General features: G+C 39.1%; 1 protein-coding gene across 1 annotated transcript; it reads left to right on the top strand.

Moving 5' to 3' along the window:
- Positions 1 to 760: 760 nt before the first annotated feature.
- Positions 761 to 14940, top strand: LOC131559155 (alpha-1-antiproteinase F-like). Its single transcript, XM_058807411.1, has 5 exons — positions 761 to 836; positions 2730 to 3375; positions 9551 to 9821; positions 12067 to 12214; positions 13391 to 14940. The coding sequence occupies exons 2-5, from the start codon at positions 2742 to 2744 to the stop codon at positions 13577 to 13579; spliced, it is 1242 nt and encodes a 413-aa protein (XP_058663394.1). The 5' UTR covers positions 761 to 836; positions 2730 to 2741; the 3' UTR covers positions 13580 to 14940.
- Positions 14941 to 19846: the final 4906 nt, after the last annotated feature.

Here is a 19846-nt window from a genome sequence, read left to right as displayed (position 1 = left end):
ACATCCCAGATTATAAGATAGTAAGCTGATCTAAAGTCTTGCTCTATTTAACACCCATGTTCCTTGGCTTCCACCCCTTGTCCCCAGGCCATGCTTGTAACTGCAATCACCTACATTCAATGGCATCCCAGCTGCATTCTTCTTCTCTGGGCACAGGGCCATACAAGTGACCCGGGAGTCAATATCACAGCTCTTGCTGCCAGTGGATTCCCTGTCTAGGAGGGGATAGCCAGGTACCCATCTGACAGCATTTGCTGGTGTGCCACAACAGTGTTCTAAGCCCTGCACCTATTAGAATCATCACTGGCTTCACCTGGAGACAATCAGCCCCTGCCATGGATATGCAGAGACAAAGCAAGGTAGATCACAAAAATTCAGATTGTCCTGATGCATCAAGTCTTGCCCTCCTGTCTTAGTGGCAGCAATGCTAGTGGAAATTCTGGAAATTACGCAAATGGTGTTAAAAATATTTCTCTGTAGTTGCTGCTTCTTGTAACTTGTTCATAAAATAGTAGATTCAGGCAACTGAGATGTGTATGAGTGTTTGATATTAAGAAAAAGTAGGTTCAGTTTGAGGAAAATGGGTTTGAATCTAACCAGAGTGATCAGATAGTCATGAATAATAATAAGTCACGTGTAAAACATATTCAGTAAAGTGTCCAGTAAAACTAGTTTCGACATCATACTAATCTCTAAAATTATAATGTGTGAGTCATGGCCCTTAGATGATCTTAACCTTTACTAGAGGATACCCTGCTTTGTATTCAGCAGCATAAACAACTGAGCAAGGACCTGTGCAGACCTGGTGTATACAACAGGACCCTTTTGAATTCACTGTAAGTAATGTTTTGAGGGTTTTTTTTAATGTGGAAAAATGTTCAAAAATTATATTCAGGAGAAAAATTTTTGAATGTTCAACTGAGAAATTATTATGTTCATATTCAAGTTTTGGCCTAAAATTTCTTGGATTGTTTAATTATGATTTTGGGGTTTTTAAAATAGAAAAGTCCTCTGTGAGATTGGCACATTCATACAGCATGACTCTCCTTAGGAAAACTGCATTTCTAAGTGTTTTAAATTAAGTACATTGATGATAATAACAAATGTAGGGCGTGAAATGAAATGAAAGTGGGGTCTTAAGGATTGCTCTCTAAAGCATCTAGAGAGCATTAAAAAAAAAGAAACTGGGTAAAAGAATTAGTGTATGAGTGATGGTGGGAGAAGTCACAAACAAATCAGAGCTTGAATTTAAACATGTTCTAGATATGAAAGTGCACTGTCTGAAAGTGGTTTGTCAGGGGTTCAGGCCCTTCCAAGCCATAGTAGTATTTCCATGACCATGATATTCATGTGAATTAAGGAGTATTTAGAGCATCTATTTCTAAAGCCGAGATCAGCATTCTGATTTCCCTGGGTTTTGGAGAAACCAAATGATGGAAAGTGGAGAACAAAAATGTGGGATCATGGTGAGAGCTGATAAGGATTCAGAGCTTTTACAACACAGAGGCTGTATTCTCAGTGCAAGTCAAAAACCTTAGATATTTTTCCCCTAGAGAGAGCTTTGTTTTATAAAAAGGTTTGGTAGATCAAATGATCACATATCACAGGAGGATGTTTTGGATTTCTGGATATTCCACATCTTTACTTCTCTCTATTGACAGAAGTTATTGAACCAATTGTGATACAGTATTAATTTCTAGAGGTGAAAGTATTGCCATAGATGTGGAATGAATGGTTTCCATGCTTTGGAAAAGGTTTTCCTGTTCTATCTGTATTTTTTTAGTGTCTTTGTTCCTCCAGAATTTACTCACTCATCTTCACTTTTAACCATTGTAAACCTCTATGCCAAATCAGCCTTTTCTTTCTTTCTGATGATAAATACAATATTCCTCTAGAGTTTCTCTAATTATTATTTTTTTTTACTTTTTTTCAAATTTTGTTTTTAGGTGATTTGATTCAGTCACTGGGCTGAGCATGCCTTTGTATGCAGCAGGCACACTTATTTCCTTTTGGTGCTCTATGTACTTACTCATTTTCCCTGTCTTTGTAAGCAGCACTGTATTCTCAGGGTTTTGATAACATCCTGATTGCTATTTCTTTCTTTCCTGATTGTTATTTTTGTGGAAGTTGTTTTTTTCTTTTAGTTGTTCTCAACTGCTCGAGCTTTATGAAATCACCACAAATGTTCATCACTTCCTCATAGACAAGTGCATTTACATTCTCTTAGGTGCCTGCATATGGGTTTTTATGCAGCACATTCAAAGATGTATGTTTTCATTTTCACAGAAGAGGTATATTGTGCCTTTCTTCTGCTTTGATTTTTCATCAGTTAAATTTCCAAATTTAACCTTGATTAGCCTTGACTGTCTCCCTTACTTTCTTCTCTATAAACCTGTGCTTTTGACTCTTTCATCACTTAAAGCCACATTGAATACAGAATATTGGGAAAAAAAACCAGTTTAAAATGAATTGTAGCTTAACTTTAATGAGGGCGTATTTGGAATTACCTCATCCCTCTTTGACTTTAATTTTTATTATTTCATAACCTCTTCAGTAGGTTGAGCAATTTTCCAGAGTCTGCTTCCTTGAAATAGAAAGCTCATTTCCCCCAGTTCAAACATCTTGGAGTCACTGGTGCTAAGTTAACTCTGTATAGTGAAGGGATTGATGTATTGCTAAGCACAAGGTGAATAGATTTGTAAGCAAATGTAACTTTTCTTCTATTACAGAATCAGAGAAATATGAAGATGTTGGGTTCCCTGTGTTTTTTACTTGTTGGAATCCTTTCCAACAGTTACTGCTATGAGCCTTATCCACAAGGGGTAAGAAACCAGAACCCAAGAGCACAAGAAAACCAAAATATGCCATGGCAGAATGTAAGGAACAGTGTTTGTCGATTTGCATGTTGTTTCTACAAAGACATTTCTTCTCGTGAAAACAACGGAAACGTTTTCTTCTCTCCTTTGAGCATCTCAACCGCCTTTGCAATGCTGACTCTGGGTGCCAGATCAGACACCCTGACACAGATTCTTAGGGTCCTTTGCTTTAACCCTCGTCAGATTTCTGAAAATGAGATACATGAAGGTTATCGTCAACTCATGCAAGTGGTAAACAGAAGGAATGCTGGGCTACAGTTGAATATGGGAAATGTTCTGTTTGTGCTCGATCGACTGAAGCCACAAGAAAGATTTTTAAGTAATCTCAGAAACTTCTATGAAGGAGAAGCTTATCCTATGAACTTCAAGCAGGCTAATCAAGCCCAGATAAAGATCAATGAATATGTAGCAAGAAGAACGAATGGAAAAATCAGGGACCTCATAAATAACCTAGATCCACTTACTGAAATTCTCCTTATTAGCTATATTTATTTTAACGGTAAGTTATATATATCATGTTCTTCTACTCCATAAATTATTTCCTCAGGTCAGTTTTAAACTCAATCATTTTTTGCAATATGGTTTTGCAGGTGGACTCATATCTTTCCCTTTTGGTCCTCACTTGTATTTAATTAGAAACAAAGCTATTGGAAATTATGTTCTACTTGACACTGATAACTCTTAGCAAAATGTATGGCAAACTTTCCCATATATTTTAATATATATAAACTTCTTTCCTTCAGAAAATTAAGTGAAATACATGTTGAGGAAGGAACCTCTAGGTAGTAAGCGTCTAATCCTATACAGTCTACTATGATTCAAGCACTTGGCTGAGATCCATTTCTGCGAATTTCAATCCAGCTGGTTTTTTTGTTCAGCAAGTTCAGAGTTAAATGCAAATAATGCTATTAAAGGAAAAATTAGCATCTCATCAAACAGAATATGTTTAGACAACAGCTTTGCTGTTACTGTGTATGCTTATGTATTGATAACTAAACAAGCTACAATAGCTTTAGTTTCACACTCATGGTCTCCTTATTTTTTTACTAACTATGCCTTTGCGGATAGCTTGTCTGTAGTCCTGGTGTGTCTAGAGGCACAGGTTTCAACCTTTTTTTTTTGATTTGCAGATTCTAATATTTTCCAGTGGAGAGATGGACCCACCAGTATCAAATACAAGCCTATTGACAATAAGCTTGTTTTTCTTAATTAACTTGTGCAGTCTGCTTAGATACAGTCTTCAGATGTTCCCAGAGCTTTTCAGACTTCTGATCTAATGAGAAGAAGAGGATCAAGGCTGTAAGGCTCAATCAGTGGTCTAATAACAGATATTGCATCTTATTTCAAACTTTCTCTTTCTTACAGATTATATGCTGAAAGCAAAGTATTTGTAGTCAGAAAAATAATATTATGTAATTTATCTGATAAAAATATCATCAAGCTTTTTAATTGAAATGGAGGTGGCATATTAGATAAATTTTTAAAAGAAAAGCTATATTTTTAGAACCTGGATGCTTGCACTTTGCAATGTGAGGCTTCCCCTGAAAATAATTAAGAACTATATTTCTGTTTTGTTTTGCTTTCCATCTACGTCTCTGCTCCTTGTATTAATGTCTGAAGATTTGGCACAACTAAATGGAGCTAATTGAAATACAGATGACTGATATTTCTTAGTTCTCTTGAAAACCTACTTGTTTATCTCAAATAATGTTTTCATTTAGACTTCTATTAAGCATCAGGTACATCTTTCAAAACAGGCAAAAAAACCTGTCAATTTTTCTTTTACTGAAAGGTGTTTGAAAAATGAGCAATGGATTTAGTAGCAAAATGGGGGCAAAAAGCCCAAGAAACCTTATATTAAAGATGACTTTGTATTACAGTTATTTTTTACATGTTCTAACAGTAAGGATTGTTAGTTTTTTTTAAAGAGATATTCAGTTTACTACTGAAAAGATTTCCTAGCTCCTCTAAAGGTGATGGAGTTTCAGTTTTATCTCACCAATTTTAAAGCAAATGGATTAAAGAATAGCATTAATCACAAAATTATAATAACATTTTTTTAGTCTTGAGATCAAGAGTAGGTTAATTATGTAGAGCTGGGATTAGTCTTGAGAGGATTTCTAAACCTCACTTAGCTGTGTAACCAGTGCATACTTTCAGGTGCTTTTCCTCTTTTTGTGCATTACAAACTTCCCTGCACATTACTGGTGACACTTTTTTTGTGGTGTAGCATAGTACAGAATTCCTTCTTCAAGAACAAAAGTCTGGGAATATTTTCCTGGCTCTGACCTACAGGATATGTCATTCCACTATGTTACACCAATCCTTTTTCATGCCTTAGTAAAGATCATAATGACAAAGGATACTTTGAATTTCATTTTACTGCTTGAGCGCTGTGAAGCACATAAAAAAGGTGCCTAGAAGGTATCCCCTAAGATAGAAGTGAGAACTAGGAATAAAAGTGCCTTTGAAATAAGAGGAAAGTATTAGTGAATATCATCTCTGTCTAATCTCTGTGTTTACTGATAGTCATGGCTTGAGACCTTAATGATCATTTATATTCTGATCCCCCTGCGATGGGCAGGGACACCTTCCACTATACCAGAGTGCTCAAAGAACTGTCCAACCTAGCCTTGATCACTGTAGATGGGGCATCTACAATTTCTCTATTCCAGCCTGACAACCCACACAGTGAAGGATTTCTTCCTTATATCTAATCTAAATTTAAATTTGTCCTCTTTCCATTTAAAGTCATTCTCCTTTGTCCTATCACTATCTGCCTGTATAAAAAGTCTTCCCTCCTCTATAGGTACTTTTCCTCTATAGGTACTTCCCCCCTTTAGGTACTGGAAGGGACTTTAAGATTTTCCTGGATCCTTCTCTTCCCATGCTGAACAACCCCAGCTCTCTCAGCCTGTCTTGATAGGAGAGCTGCTCCAGACTTCTTGATCATTTTCATGACCCTCATCTGGAGTAACTCCAACAGATCAATTTCCTTCTTTTATTGGAGACCCCAGAGCTGAATGCAGTACTCCAGGCGGGAGCTGGCCACACCTTTTTTATGCAATTCAATAGGTTTTTAGCTTTCTGGGCTGCAAGCACACATTGCTGGGGCATGCTGAGATTCTCATCAACCGACAGGACCAAGTCCTTCTTTTCAGGTCTGCTTTCAACTCAATCCATTATTTTCCCAGCTTGTATTTATACTTGGGGTCGCCCCAACCCACATGCAGGACCTTGCACTTGGCATTGTTGAACTTCATGATGTTCTAATGGGGCCACCTCTCAAGCCTGTCTCACTTTCCCTGCATGGCACCCTCTCTGTCTGGGTAGCATCCCTTAGCTCTGGAGGTTATCCTTTCCTTACAGCATGTCAACAGAACCACACCATCTTGGTGTCACTGGAAACTTGCACTCAAAGAGGGTGCACTCAATTCCACCATTCACTCTACCAACAAAGATATTGAGCAGCACTGGTCCTAATACCAACCTCTGAAGAGCACTGGTCATCCCTGATCTCCTCTTGGTCAACCAGCCATTGACTGCAAGCCTTCAAATGGAAACATCCAGACAATTCCTGATCCATTCAGCGGGCCACTTCTCACACTCATCTCTCCAGTTTAGAGTCAAGGATGTCATGTGGGACAGTGTGAAATGCTTTGTGCAGCTCCAGGTAGATGATATCTGTTGATCTTCCTTTACCACAGTTTACCCTTAGTGAAGTCATGTTGTCAGTCACCAATCACTTCCTAATTTTCCATGTGTCATAGCACAGTTTCCAGGAGGATCTGCTCCATATCTTGCCACTCAAAGAGGTGAGAAAGACTGGTAGTTTCCTGGGTCTTTCTTTTATTTTCTTCATTTTTAAAAATGAGAGCTCTCATTTATATTTTTCAGTCAGTGGAAATTTCCCTGGACTGCCATAATTTCTCAAATATGATGGATAGTGGTATTGCTGTTCCATCTATATCCCTCATGATCTGCAGGTCCCATGGAGATGTTCATCTTCAGGTTCTTCACATGTTCTTGAACCTGACCTTCTTCTACAGTGGACTACTTTCATTCACCCAGTCCCTGCACTTGCCAGTAAAGATTGAGGGGGAAAAATGTCATTGAGTACCTCAGCCATGTTCTGGGTAACCAGGCTTCCCATTTTCTTCTGGAGGGAGTTCATATTTTCCCTAGTCTTCCTTTTATCATTGTCATACCTATAGAAGTGTTTCTTGTTGCCCTTAATGTCCCTGGCCAGATTTAATTCTATCACACCTTTAACTTTCCTAATCTATTCCTTGGAAGCTCAGAAAATCTCTTTTTATACTGCCCAGGTTACCTGTACTTGCTTCCACCTTCTGTAGGCTACCTGTTTGTGTTTGTGTTCACCAAAGAGCTCCTTGTTCATCCGCACAGGCCTCCTGGAATTTTTACCTGACTCCTTTGTTAGGATGGATCACTCCTGTGCTTGGTGGAGGTCATCCTTGAATATCAAGAGAATCACAGAGCCATTAAGGTGGGAAAAGACCCCCAATATCTTTGAGTTCAGCCTTAGACTGAACACCACCATATCAAATAAATTATTTGCACTAAGTGCCAAGGCCAGTCATTTCTTGCACATTTCCAGTGATCATGAATCTAGCATATCCCTGAGCAGCTTTTTAAAATGTTTGACAACCTCTTCAGTGAAAAAAAAAATTTCCTGATGTCCAACCTGATCCTCCCCTGAATGATCTTGAGGCCATTTCCTCTTGTCCTATCATTTGTTGCCTGGGAGAAGAGACTGACCCTGACCTGGCTACATCCTCCTTTCTGGCAGGTGTAGAGAGCAATGAGGCTCCCCCCCACAGCCTCCTTTTCTCCGGCCTAAAAATCCCCAGTTCCCTCAGGTGCTCCTCACATGACTGACTCTCTAGAGCCTTCCTCAGCTCTGTTGCCCTCAATGCTCCAGTACTTCAATCATTGTGAGGCTCCCAAAACTGGGCCTCAAACAGAGCTGGAGGTGTGGCCTCACCAGTGCTGACAATCATGGGGACAATCCCTGCCCTGGTCCTGCTGGCCACACCATGGCTGACACAGGCCAGGATGCCATTGGCCTTCCTGGCCCCCTGGGCACAGCTGCCTCATGTTCAGCTGCTGTTAATCAGCACCTTCAGGTCCTTTTCCACTGGGCCACTTTCCAGCCACTCTGCCCCCAGCCTCTAGAGCTGCATGAGATTGTTGTGACAAACCAGCTTTCCTGGGGCCCTCTTGCCTCCATGGCCTTATCCCAAGCAGATCTCTGAAGAGGCCAAAGTTTGCACTCCTGAAGCCCAGAGTAGTGGTCCTAACATCCTAGACAGGTTTCAAGCAAAATTCTTCTTGAAATCAGTTGGTCTTCCCTGAGTTGAGCGCTAGATAAATGTTTAAGTTTTTCAGGACTGGTGTCAGTCATGTTTTTGTGATTCATTATGCTTTTTTTGTCCCCTTAAGCATAATAATGTAAAAGTTCTGGGTGTTATATATCTGATGATAGAAGTCACTATTAATGAAGTACATAAAGTATATGAAATGTATAAAAGTAGCAACTTTTCCCTATTCAGAGCATTGCAGTTGTCAATTTATGCTTTCAGAGACCAAGACATGCACTGAAGAAATCTCATCTCACTTTTTCAAAAGCTACTTAGTAGTGCAGGCTGTGTCAGATGGTGGAAACAGCAGAAAATAATTATTTAATTTGTAACAAGTTGCCTAGTAATCAGTGTTCAAGTAGAAATCAGAAGTCAACAGGGGTTGCATCTTGTTTCATGGTTTTCCTGATGCCACTCATTTTACTTAGTGTCACAGCTCTACTTTTGCCCATACATAAAATGTTAGTTTTGCTCTAGAAGGCAAAATTTACTACATGGCAACAAGATTTCTTAAAAATTAAAATAAAAACAACAAAAAGACTTTCCAAAACTCCACAATTTCCCACTTTTTAAAAAAGTTTGCTCAGCCTCTGAAAGGTATGATGTGGATACCTGGAATTTGGTTTTGAAACTCCTCTCCACTGAGGATAAGAACCTTTCAGAGTTTCAATGTGGATAGTTTGTTTCACCATGACTAAGTGAGGAACCTTTGAAAATTTAATATGGTGAAGATGACAGTGGAAAAGTTTTCTGCTGTTGCTGTTTTGTTTCCTAGATCGGCAGTCTGGTAAAATTAAGCTCCTTATGACATCATCAGCTAATGTGAGGTACCAACACCTCTCTGCAAGTAACCCAAATCCCTTAATTTCTCTGGAGAATTCATCCCTTGTGTCACCTTTTACAAGCCTGTTTTGGTTTGGGAATAAGAAAATGAGAGAATCTTCTTTTGAGCTTAGAAAAAGGCTGCATTATATGAGGACTTTACAGGCTCCTCAAGACTGTCATCATGCAGGAAAAGTGCAAGTTAGAACCCTTGATAACTCATCTAAAAGAAGGATTTTGCAGCCTGCTGTAAGATCTGAGGGAGACTTTTACATCATGTTTTACCAACCATGTGTTGCTATTGAATTATTCTGAGTATTTAGTAAGATCGTGATCATTGCAAATTGGTTTGTCTTTGAAGCTGATCCATCTGTACCAGTTTCTGTCATCTAAGAATGTGTCCTATGATAATATGTCCTATGGTTTCATGTCCTTAAAAATATCCTGTAACTCTGTCTCTTATATTTCAAGCTGAATGGGAAAAACCTTTCGATCCAAAATACACCAAAATGAGCAAATTTTTTGTGGATGGGACCAAGGTTGTTGAAGTCCCAATGATGTTTGGAATGGGCCTGTTCAAGCATGGCTATGATGAGCAGCTCTCTTCCACTGTGGTGCAAATGGATTACAAAGGAGGTGCTTCAGCGTTTTTTATTCTGCCTGATAGAGGAAGAATGAGGAAGCTGGAGAAAAGATTGTCTTGTGAACATTTGTCAAGATGGTCGTCATTAGTCACAAAAAGGTAAAATTCTGCAGTTCTTGGTTCAGATGGTAGCCAAGGAAACAAATGTGCTGGGGTATGATACAAAATCAATATTTAATTTTTAGTTCTGCTTTATGCAGTAGAAGAAATTTCCTGACCTAAGTTGGATCTGGCTGATTTAGTGTCCATGTGTTCTCACATTCAGGACTGCACACACTGAAAACCTTCACAGATTAGGATTTTTGTTATTTCTGCATTTTGTTTCCCATCTTCAGCTCTTAATAGGCCCTTTTTGACTTAGACCCCTTCTCACTTTTTTGGGGGGAAGTTTTCTGCCTTCTATTTACAAGTGTATTCCTACAACTTCAGCCTCTTTTCTTGTCTCTTTCTTAATTTCTGCCTATTAAAATTAACAGCAATTGTGCAGTTAATGCTGAAATAACAACTTCCATTTAGCAACTGTGAAGGCAAAGCTCAATATGTGAAAAAAACCAAAGCCAAACAAAAGAAACAAACAAAACCCCACCAAAACAACAACAATAAAAAGAAACCAAACCAAACAAAACAAAAAAAAAAAAAAGAAAAAAAGAAAAAAAAGAAAAAAAAAAGAAACCCAGCAAAAACAATGTAATTCTCTGTGCACCTCTACAGTTTTGAAACTTCTGGGAGTAGCTATGTGGTTTGTGATTATAGGACAAAAAGATGGTGACTCAAGATACTTAGGTATAATTTTTGCCAAAGAAACAATTGCCTTTACAATTATCAAGATGAATGCTAAATACAATTGGGGGAATTTATATTTCCTCTCTCCATCTTACAATATGAAAAAGAATGACAGTCAAAGACAAGTCTGTTTCATGCTGCTCCCCATTTTTCATCATAACCATTCTCTCCTACAAAATAATGACACAAATTCTTCCTTTCCCCTTTAATCTTTAATACAATTGATTGTACCAGTTATTATTTGGAGTCTCTGGGAGGTCTTAATAAATGAAAGTATTATATGGAATCATGTAAAGGCTGTGACCTACTTCTCTGTCTGCAAACTGATGTTGATATTAGTGGCAGAAGTGTTGTGAAGGACATCTTTCATTTCTGGTGGCTGACAGAACAGTGCTGAAGTGTCACCAGTACAGACAGCTGAGACCTTTTAAATGGCTGAACTAAAGAGAAAACCTCACTTTCACTCCTGGAAAATGTATCCCACTGCTCCACTTCTGGTTGCATTGCTCCTGTGTGTCTGTGGCTTTCCCTTTGCTCTGTACTGGAAGCAAGTGGGGGCTTGTGAAGGAGTGCCTTTAGGTAACAGTAAGGCAGAGGATTCAGTGATAGCTGCACCCTCATTCATGGCAGCAATCAGCACTGACTGAAATCAGGGAGAAGTAAGAGGTCAAGCAACCTGTTATCAATCCACAGCACTCTTGTTTTTGGATACAGCCAGAGCTGGCATTAGATGCTGTGCAATGCTGGAGGTATGGGCTTTTCCTTCCCCCCTGCCCATTGGATGACTTTCTCTTTGATTAGCTTCATTAAGTGCTCCACATCTCCCTGACCTAAAGCCCTGGAGAGCTGCCCTGGTTTCTCAGCAGGTAATAGTACATAATGTCAGTGCTATCACTAACCTCTGTCTCATTATGCTGCTTCCAGCCATAAATGTTGGGCTTAACCTTTGAAAAGTAATTGTTAGATACTTAGGAGAAAAACGGGGAAAAACAAGGATAAATGAGTCAGAAACATAGAGCTTTGGTTAATTTATGTAAAGCAGCAATCTAGGCACTTAAAACTGAGTAAGTCAGACACTGAGGTTGACACAGGAAAGAAATTATCTATTGGCTAACTGTATTCTGTTAATTTGCTTTTGTCTTTTATTTTGCCATGCCTTCTATCACTACTTACTGTTGTCCTGCTTCTTTAGTGGATATAATTCCATTTTGTCTGTCCTGTTTTATATGACAAATACACAAGGCCAGTTTTTTCTCCAAAAGTAACATTCTGTGAACTTGAATGTGTTGGATTTTTTTTGTGCTCAGCTTGAGACACCTAAAGGAGTCTCTTTTTCACAAGGTGCCTCCTCAGTAATGGCTCATGATTAAGGTGCTTCCAGCTGATTGCAGAAGAGATCACTGACTTCAGAAAATTTTCATCTCCTATGTAGACTAGAGGGAGGCTACAGGCAAAATGTCTTTAGGGAGAAAGCAAAATCAGTTTTCCTCTTATCAGTCTGTGTTGTTCTGTGATAACTGATCAAATGTTTCACTGTATTCTTGTACTTCTTTCCTGGCAGCTCAGTAAATTTGTATCTTCCAAAATTCACGCTTTATGGGACGTATAACCTAAAAGATATCTTATATAAAATGGGCATCATGGATCTATTCACTGATAAGGCTGACCTCTCTGGGATCACTGGGCAGCCTCAGCACAGGATTTCCCAGGTAAGTCATACTGCTTTTTGTTTTATGGGCCCATGGTTACTGATACTTGCATCACTTTCTGCACAGCTATTCATGGTGCAAAACTCATGTAAAGAGGCTTTGCTTCCATAAAAAGGCAGCTGATGGCACGCAGAGTATTTTATCCATGTTGCTTGCACTGTATGAGCAATTGGGTTGGAGCAAGTTACTAGTCTGTAATTTTTTAATTTAGAAGGCTATTTTGACCTGCATGGAGCAACTTTATAAAACACACATGACCAAATCATTATCTATCCACACCCTGGTACCCTCTTGCAGCATGTTGTTACAGTCACCACTGGGTGCTTCTGTTTGTGTCTGCCTTCTTTAGCCTGCTTGTGGGCAAGTAGGGAGCTGTAGGATGTATCACTGCTCATATTTTATGGAGGCGAGGGAAGAGGAAAAACACACTGCTTGCTTTTAAACTGTTTGGGAGAAATGAAAATGCAATTATTACAAACATTTGGCTTCAAGCATATTAACAATTATTGCTAGGCTCTGGTAAAAGCTACAGATAGATCATGCTTCAATTAACCTAGAGTTTAAAGCTCACAATCAGGGCAAACTTAATTGTATAATGAAGAAAACAACTGCCCTCATGGCCTCAAGTGGACATTAGCAAATCAGGATCTGTCAGTGTGTTGATTTCACAAGGTCAAACTTTTGTGTTTCTGTGCTTTAACCCTCCGTTTGTGGCCATTCATCTTTGCTCCCATTTTTCCCAAAACATGAAGGAAGATAGGAAACATAATTTAAGGTTTTTATTCATGTTATTTTTTCAACTGTGTGAACTTCTAATACACAGTTAAATATGGTCTTACTCTCTTAACATTTGGTGTAGCTGTACAGATCTCCATGAGCGTATGCAAATAATAAGAAAGGAAACAAAGCAAATGTTTTCACTAGCAGGGACATGCCCCTCCAGAGTAACTTTTCCTGGAGAGTAACTTTTCCTCTTGGGGGCTAGAAAGCTGTGCTGCATGTAGTTTGCTGATTTTTTCCCCCCCTAACTTTGCTATCTTTAAGCAGTGGACTCACATGTGTCCATCTGACACTTGTTTCTTATCAGTAATTTCTTCAGGCACCTTTAACTCTCATTCTTATTTAGATGACCAGTTTTGTACTCCCTTGACTTGTCAAATGTGTGTTTCTTCACAGGCTATTCATAAGGCTGTGGTAAAGGTGGATGAGACTGGCACCGAAGCAGCAGCTGCCACAGGCATGGAAATAGTGCCCATGTCCGTTCCAATTACCGTTAGATTCGACAGGCCCTTCCTAATGGTCATAAATATGGAAAACACTATACTCTTCATGGGAAAAATTGTGAACCCTCTGAAGAGAAATTAAGTTAATGTACAAATTAGGTATGTGGTGATGACCACTCCTAGATAAAGTATTAGACCTGATGAGTATGGCATGGCTACAGAGGGGCTCTACACCTCTTAACTGATGTTATTCGCTGTTTATTGTAGCTGAGACTCTTCATCCATTTAAGTTACCATACTTGCATGTTTGTTTGGGCCTTGCTTCTTTTTTTTTTTTTTTTTTAAAGAAGGTTGCATTCATGCAGAACTGTCATTAGCTCTGGGACAAAATAGGCCTGTGTGATACTGACAGCATAGATACATCTTCTAGCAGGGAAGATGAGGAGCATGTGGGTGGAGAGGGTTGTGTACATCTGCTTCTTCCCTCATGGCTGCCTTCTCTCCTATTTTTTATGTTGACTGACAAATAGGTACAAGTTATGTCACTTTACTATTTGTGTCAATTTTCCTACCAACATGAAGTTCATAGCTAGCATAAACCTTAACATGCATAATGCTTATTACCTTCCCTAGTACCATTGTTGTCCAGTGAGTCTATTACACCCTTGCCTGTCAGCTGTTGTCCCAGCTTGGCTGCTGCAAAAGGGTCTCAAAGAAGGGTTTTTTCCTCCCTGCAGATCCATACTGCTCTGCCTACTCTTTCTGTGTAATCAATAGTCCAGACTCATTCCAGGGCAAACCTTAGAGGTTCTAAGAATTTGATCTAAGAATAAAAGAGATAGATCTGATCTCTGCACTTGGGCGCCCTGAAGCCAACCATTGCGAATCAAATAAGCATGCTCAGAGCAGCCAGAAGACTACTTCTAGCACATGCCTGCACCTAAAGTAGCTCCTAGAAGTCCCCAGGCAGCAGGGAGCACAAGCCATGTCCCCCTGTGTGCCAGAGTCTGTACCATTACTGTCTGTGCCTGGGAGATTACCCATGGCAGCAAGCGCCACTCCAGTATTGTTTGTAGGATCAGGCACCCCACCAATAACACCCATACCCTACCAGTGGTACTTGCCACGTCTCTTGATATAACCCCTTCTGTTCCCAGACTGTCTGGTAATACAGCATTGGTACTCTTCTTCTCATCTGCTTCATGGTTAGTATAGCCGCAATATTATAAAGAGCTGTTTTCACTATTAAGAGGCACAATAACCAGTCACATTCATAATGAACATGCTTATTTTATTTCCTTGTTTTCTTTCCTATCTATTTTTTTCTTCTGGTTTTTACAACATCAATCATTATTTTATTTCTTTGCTCATGTTCCTGGTATATATCTGATCTCTGGTGGCAGGAGGGGTCAATTCTTGACTAAAGTGGGTTAGTCTGTTAATAGGTATTAAGCACTTACACAAGTCTTTGTACAGCCTTGAAATATGCAGACAAATGTACTATGGGAGAACAACAAGAATTAATAAACATGACATTAAAAAATTTCAAATATTGCTATTTTACTTCTATAATTCAGAGTTAAGAATTAAGTGGTTCAGGCAGGTTTTTTTGAGTAGTGTCAACAAATAATTATTAATTTACTGCTCGTATACATTAGATCGGCACAGTAATGCCAGTAATGAGTTTCAGAAAGCCCTCTGCCTTCAGCCTGAGCAATTAATAGTAGGTTATGTCTGCTAGGCAGAGAACCTTTTGGGAAGGCTAGACATTCATCTCATGCAAAGATGTTTATTTCAAAACTTTTAGAAAGTGTGTTGCTTCTACTCTATCAAGTGTGTAGCTCCTGTGTGTCTCATCACTCTTCTAAAAAGCTCTCTCTTGACTCCCTCTAATAGCTCTGTTATCAGTCTTGGCACACTTTAGCTGAAGTTCCTGTTATTCCATAAATAAAATACAGGCCATCTATATCATACCTTTTTGAGTTTTAATAAATTAGGACAGAGAAACAAAAAAATTGTTTAGAAGCTTCTTGTAGAGGAACCCACTTCCAAATTAAAATCACAGTGAAGAAAAGCTCAAATCTATGGCATTCAAATAAGGCAATAAGAAAACATAAATTTAGAGTTTCCCAAACACAAAATTAGGTGTAGTAAACTTGCCTACATCAGGGGATTCATAGCAAATCCCCTGATGTAGGCACAGGATGCTTTCTTCAGATGCTTACACATATTTGTAATCTACATCAGACTAAAGGCACTGCAGATTTTCCTAGGTGACAGATAGTTCTCTGACAAAACCAGATCTTGTGGCTTTCATTCCTGTAAAAATGTACAGCAATGCATTTGGAAGTAAATCCAAGAAACTCCAACTTTAAAAGGGGGGGGGGGGGGGAAGTATATATTCACACAGAAAGCTAAACTATAATTAAGAAGAAAAATTTCAGAAATTGAAGTAATTATCAGCTCAGGGAATGTCCCCTTGCCAAAAAGAACAATTCCACAACATTAAAATTGTAATAAGAAAGGACAAGGAGAACTTTGAGGGAAATGTCACAAAATAATATATTCTTTTTAAAATAAATCATTTCAAAGAGCCTGAGGGACCAGTAGATGTTCAAAGTGTAAAAGAAGTGTTCAAGGGGGGCAATGGCAAAACAGAAAAGCTCAGTCTATTGCACATGGGTTTCCTTTGCAGTGGCTGAGCTTAAACCACTATTCCAAGTTGAACAATAGAATAGTATTCAGGGGGGGAAAAAGTAGTCAAAGAGTAAGTAACAACAAATTACCCTGATAGTTTAGTATACATGCAAGAGCTTTTAGCTGTCTCAAGAAGAAAAATGTTAAGCTTTCCACACTGGTGCAACTGTCAGTTAAACTGTCTCCATACCACACTAATAGGAAGTGAGAAATGTGACATTCAATTTTTTCAAAAAGATGCAAGCATCTGGAGTGCAGACTAGTTAGATCAACTTCAAGTTTTTTGAAACTGCAGAATTTGTAGTTCTAGGAATAAGTATGACAAAATATTGAATAATAAACATGACTGTCATAGAAACATAGAATCTAGGTTGGAAGATCAACCCTTAAGATCAACTCTAGCCTTTAATCCAGAGTAGTCAAGTCCAACCCTGTCTACATCCCCATATCTTCAAAATTCCACCAGGGGTGGTGACTCAACCACTTCCCTGGGTGGCCTGTTCCCATGTTTAACAACCCTTTCCATGAAGAATTATTTCCTAATACTCAATTTAACCACCTCCTTCCCCATCTGCCCACTTTAAGCCCCTCCCCAGCACAACTTGAAGCCATATTTCTTCTTCTATCACTTGTAACTTGGGATAAGAAACTGACCCCCACCTGACTACGCCTTCCTTCCTCCTTTTAGAGAGTTGTAGAGAGTGACAAGGTCCCCCTTTCAGCCTTCTTTTCTCCAGGCTAAAAAAACTTCAGCTCCCTGAGCCACTCTTCATATGACTGACTATCTGGACCCTTCTCTAGCTGTCTTCCCTTCTCTGGACTTTCTCCAGCAAAGACTCAAGCAAGTCTTTCTTGTCATGAACACAGGATTTGAGGTGTGGTCTCACCAGTGCCGACAATCATGGGGATAATCCCTGCCCTGGGCCTGCTGGCCACACCATTGCTGGCACAGGCCAGGATGCCATTGGCCTTCCTGGCCCCCTGGGCACAGCTGGCTCCTGTTCAGCTGCTGTCAGAGGGCACCCCCAGCTCCTTTTCCACCAGGCCTGTAGTATTGCAGGTGGTTGTTTTGGCTGGATGCTTTGAGAGACAGTATCAAAGGCTTTACTGAAGTCCAGGTACACAACATCCACAGCCATTCCTCATTCCCTCACTCAGCTGGTCACCTTGTCAGAGAAGGAGGTCAGGTCAGTACAAGTAGCACCTGCCTTTCATAAACCTGTGCTGGCTGGGCCTGATCACCCAGTTGTCCTCTGCGTGCTGTGTCATAGCACTCACAAGGATCCGCTCCATAACCTTCCCTGGCACTGAGGTCAGGCTGTGTCCTGTAATGCCCCAGATCCTCCTTCTGGCCTTTCCTGTAGATGGGCAGCCCAATTGCCAACCTCCATTTATCTGGGACCTCCCTGGTGAGCCAGACTGCTGATAAAGGATCGAAAGTGGTTTGGTGAGCTCTTCCACCAGCTCCCTCAGTACCCTTGTGTGTGTCTAAGTGGTGCAAGAGGTTACTGACCATTACCCCTTGGTTTATGAGGTTTTCATCCTTCCCCCTGTGCCTGTCTTGCAGCTCAGGTGTCTGGGTACCCTGTGAACAATTGGCCTTTTTATTGACAACTGAGGCAAAGAAGGCACTGAGAATCTCAGGGTCTTCCTCATCCATTGTCACAATCTTCCTTCTTGCCTCCAATAAAGGATGGAGATTATCTTTAGCTTCTTACTGCTAATGTATTTATAGAAACATTTTATTGTCTCTTACAGCAGTAGCCAGAACTCTTTGCCAAAGAATTCTTTGAAGAGCTGGTATGTCCACATTTTGTAATGGTTTGGTTGGTATATGCCACGTACTTCTGAAAACTTACAAAATTCCTGAGGGCAGGACCTAAACCAACCATAAACTAGTAGGTAGGGAATACCTTTTACAAGCAGAGTTCAGGCATGCATTATTCAGAGAAGTTAGAGATGACATGGGACTTTAATATATTGTGACATTACACATTTTTCTGGGGGTTTCACCTTGTCCAGTGGGAAGGATCTCGCAGTACTCAGTGGCCTGCTGATCAGAGGAGAATCACTAAATACAAGGCAAAGAACACAAAGGGAAAAGCCCTTGTTTTATACTTTGCATGGTGGACTCAGGTTACTCATTGCCCCTCAGGACAGAGATTTTGCAGTGATGCTGGATAGGCCACTGAATGTGTCATTTCTATGCTCAGTGACAGGGAAAAAGGAAATTAAGCAGCATGAGATGTGAAGAAAGGGAAAGAGAGAAAGCATGTGTATTTGTGTACCCTATGTATGTATTCTACTGTGTATGTGTAGCCACTATTTACTGCCAAAGCCTAAGTGCTCATTTCCTCTTGCTGCGCCCAAGGCTGTCCAAGACCTCTCAGGGCACTTTTATTTCCTCAATTAACAGCAACACTTCTATCAGCTGAATGGTTCAGTAGGAAATGTCTAAAAATCTAAGCCAAATTATATGACTCAGTACTTTAGAAGCATTCACTACAAAAAAAAAAAAAAAAAAAAAAGGAAAAAAAAGAAAAAAAAAGTGAAAAAGTGTGGGTTTTTCTGAGACTTTAAAAGGGTCTTTTTATCACTTTGAAAGGTTGAAGGAGGTCAATTTATATTTGCCTTCATATTTGCAGTTTTGTTCTTTTTGCTACCATTAATTATACTTACAATCAAATTAATGCTTTGCTATTTACCAGTGAACCTTCACAAAGATTCTAACCAGATCTGATATCTCTTTTTTATGCTTTTGGGTTTTGTTCTTTTATTTCTCTATCAATTGTATTTATATACATTCTTTAAAATGGGAATATCTCATTAGCAATAATTTTTTTCCCATCAGATTCAAAGCAAACTTGAATAAAATTTATTTATTAATGTGAATTAGCTCTCAGTATACCAGTTCTAAACCATTTTTCCTCAGCATCTATTTCCTTAGAGTATGATAAATCTGGTTTTAGTTCATGAAAAAAGGCAAATGAGAATGAAATTATGAGTGGCAAAATAAGGACATCCTCATTCCTCAGGTCCTCTACAACTGATGCAGAGGATTTTCCATCCTGAATTGAAGAATTGGGTGCATGATACAAACTTTCCTGTAAACAATTGTTTTCTGTCCAGTCAGACTTTTCTATGACTGCCTTTAAATAATGTTCATAGTCCCTTACTTTTATTATCTTCATATGAAATAAATTACCTTTCTCTCCCAAGACAAATTTCAATACAACGATTTTTTCACAAATTGTGACAAAAATTATAATTCTCAGCAAATTTCCTAAAATTATTTTGAATTTTGTTTTCCATTTTATTGTTAAATAATAGAAAAATCACTCACTTCATATTATCTTATAAAATAAAAATTAGGATGGAATATTTTCATAATTTCTCTTTCAAAATGTTGACAAAGTCAAATATTCATGAAAATGTCAAGGTTTCTTTGACTCTGCTTTCTTACAGGGAACTTCTCTTTCAGACAGCTTCCAATAAGTTTTTCTGAGAAAGGATTTTTGAGTGGAACATTAAAGGCTACAGGAAGAATCTGGACACTTGTGCAATCTAGGAAATTTTCTCAAGTGTGGGAAAAATGTTGAGCATTTGTGAAGTAGGTTATTAGTAATAGAACACTGAAGTTATAGTTTGGGTATAACACTACTACCATCAGATATAAGCTGGGGCCTCCAGATCAAAGGATTTAGGGACTTCT

Source organism: Ammospiza caudacuta, chromosome 6 (assembly GCF_027887145.1).
Source record: "Ammospiza caudacuta isolate bAmmCau1 chromosome 6, bAmmCau1.pri, whole genome shotgun sequence".
In the NCBI taxonomy this organism is placed as follows: Eukaryota; Metazoa; Chordata; class Aves; order Passeriformes; family Passerellidae; genus Ammospiza; species Ammospiza caudacuta.
The sequence above is the reverse complement of the archived record's forward strand: the minus strand, read 5'-3'. Positions and strand labels throughout refer to the sequence as shown.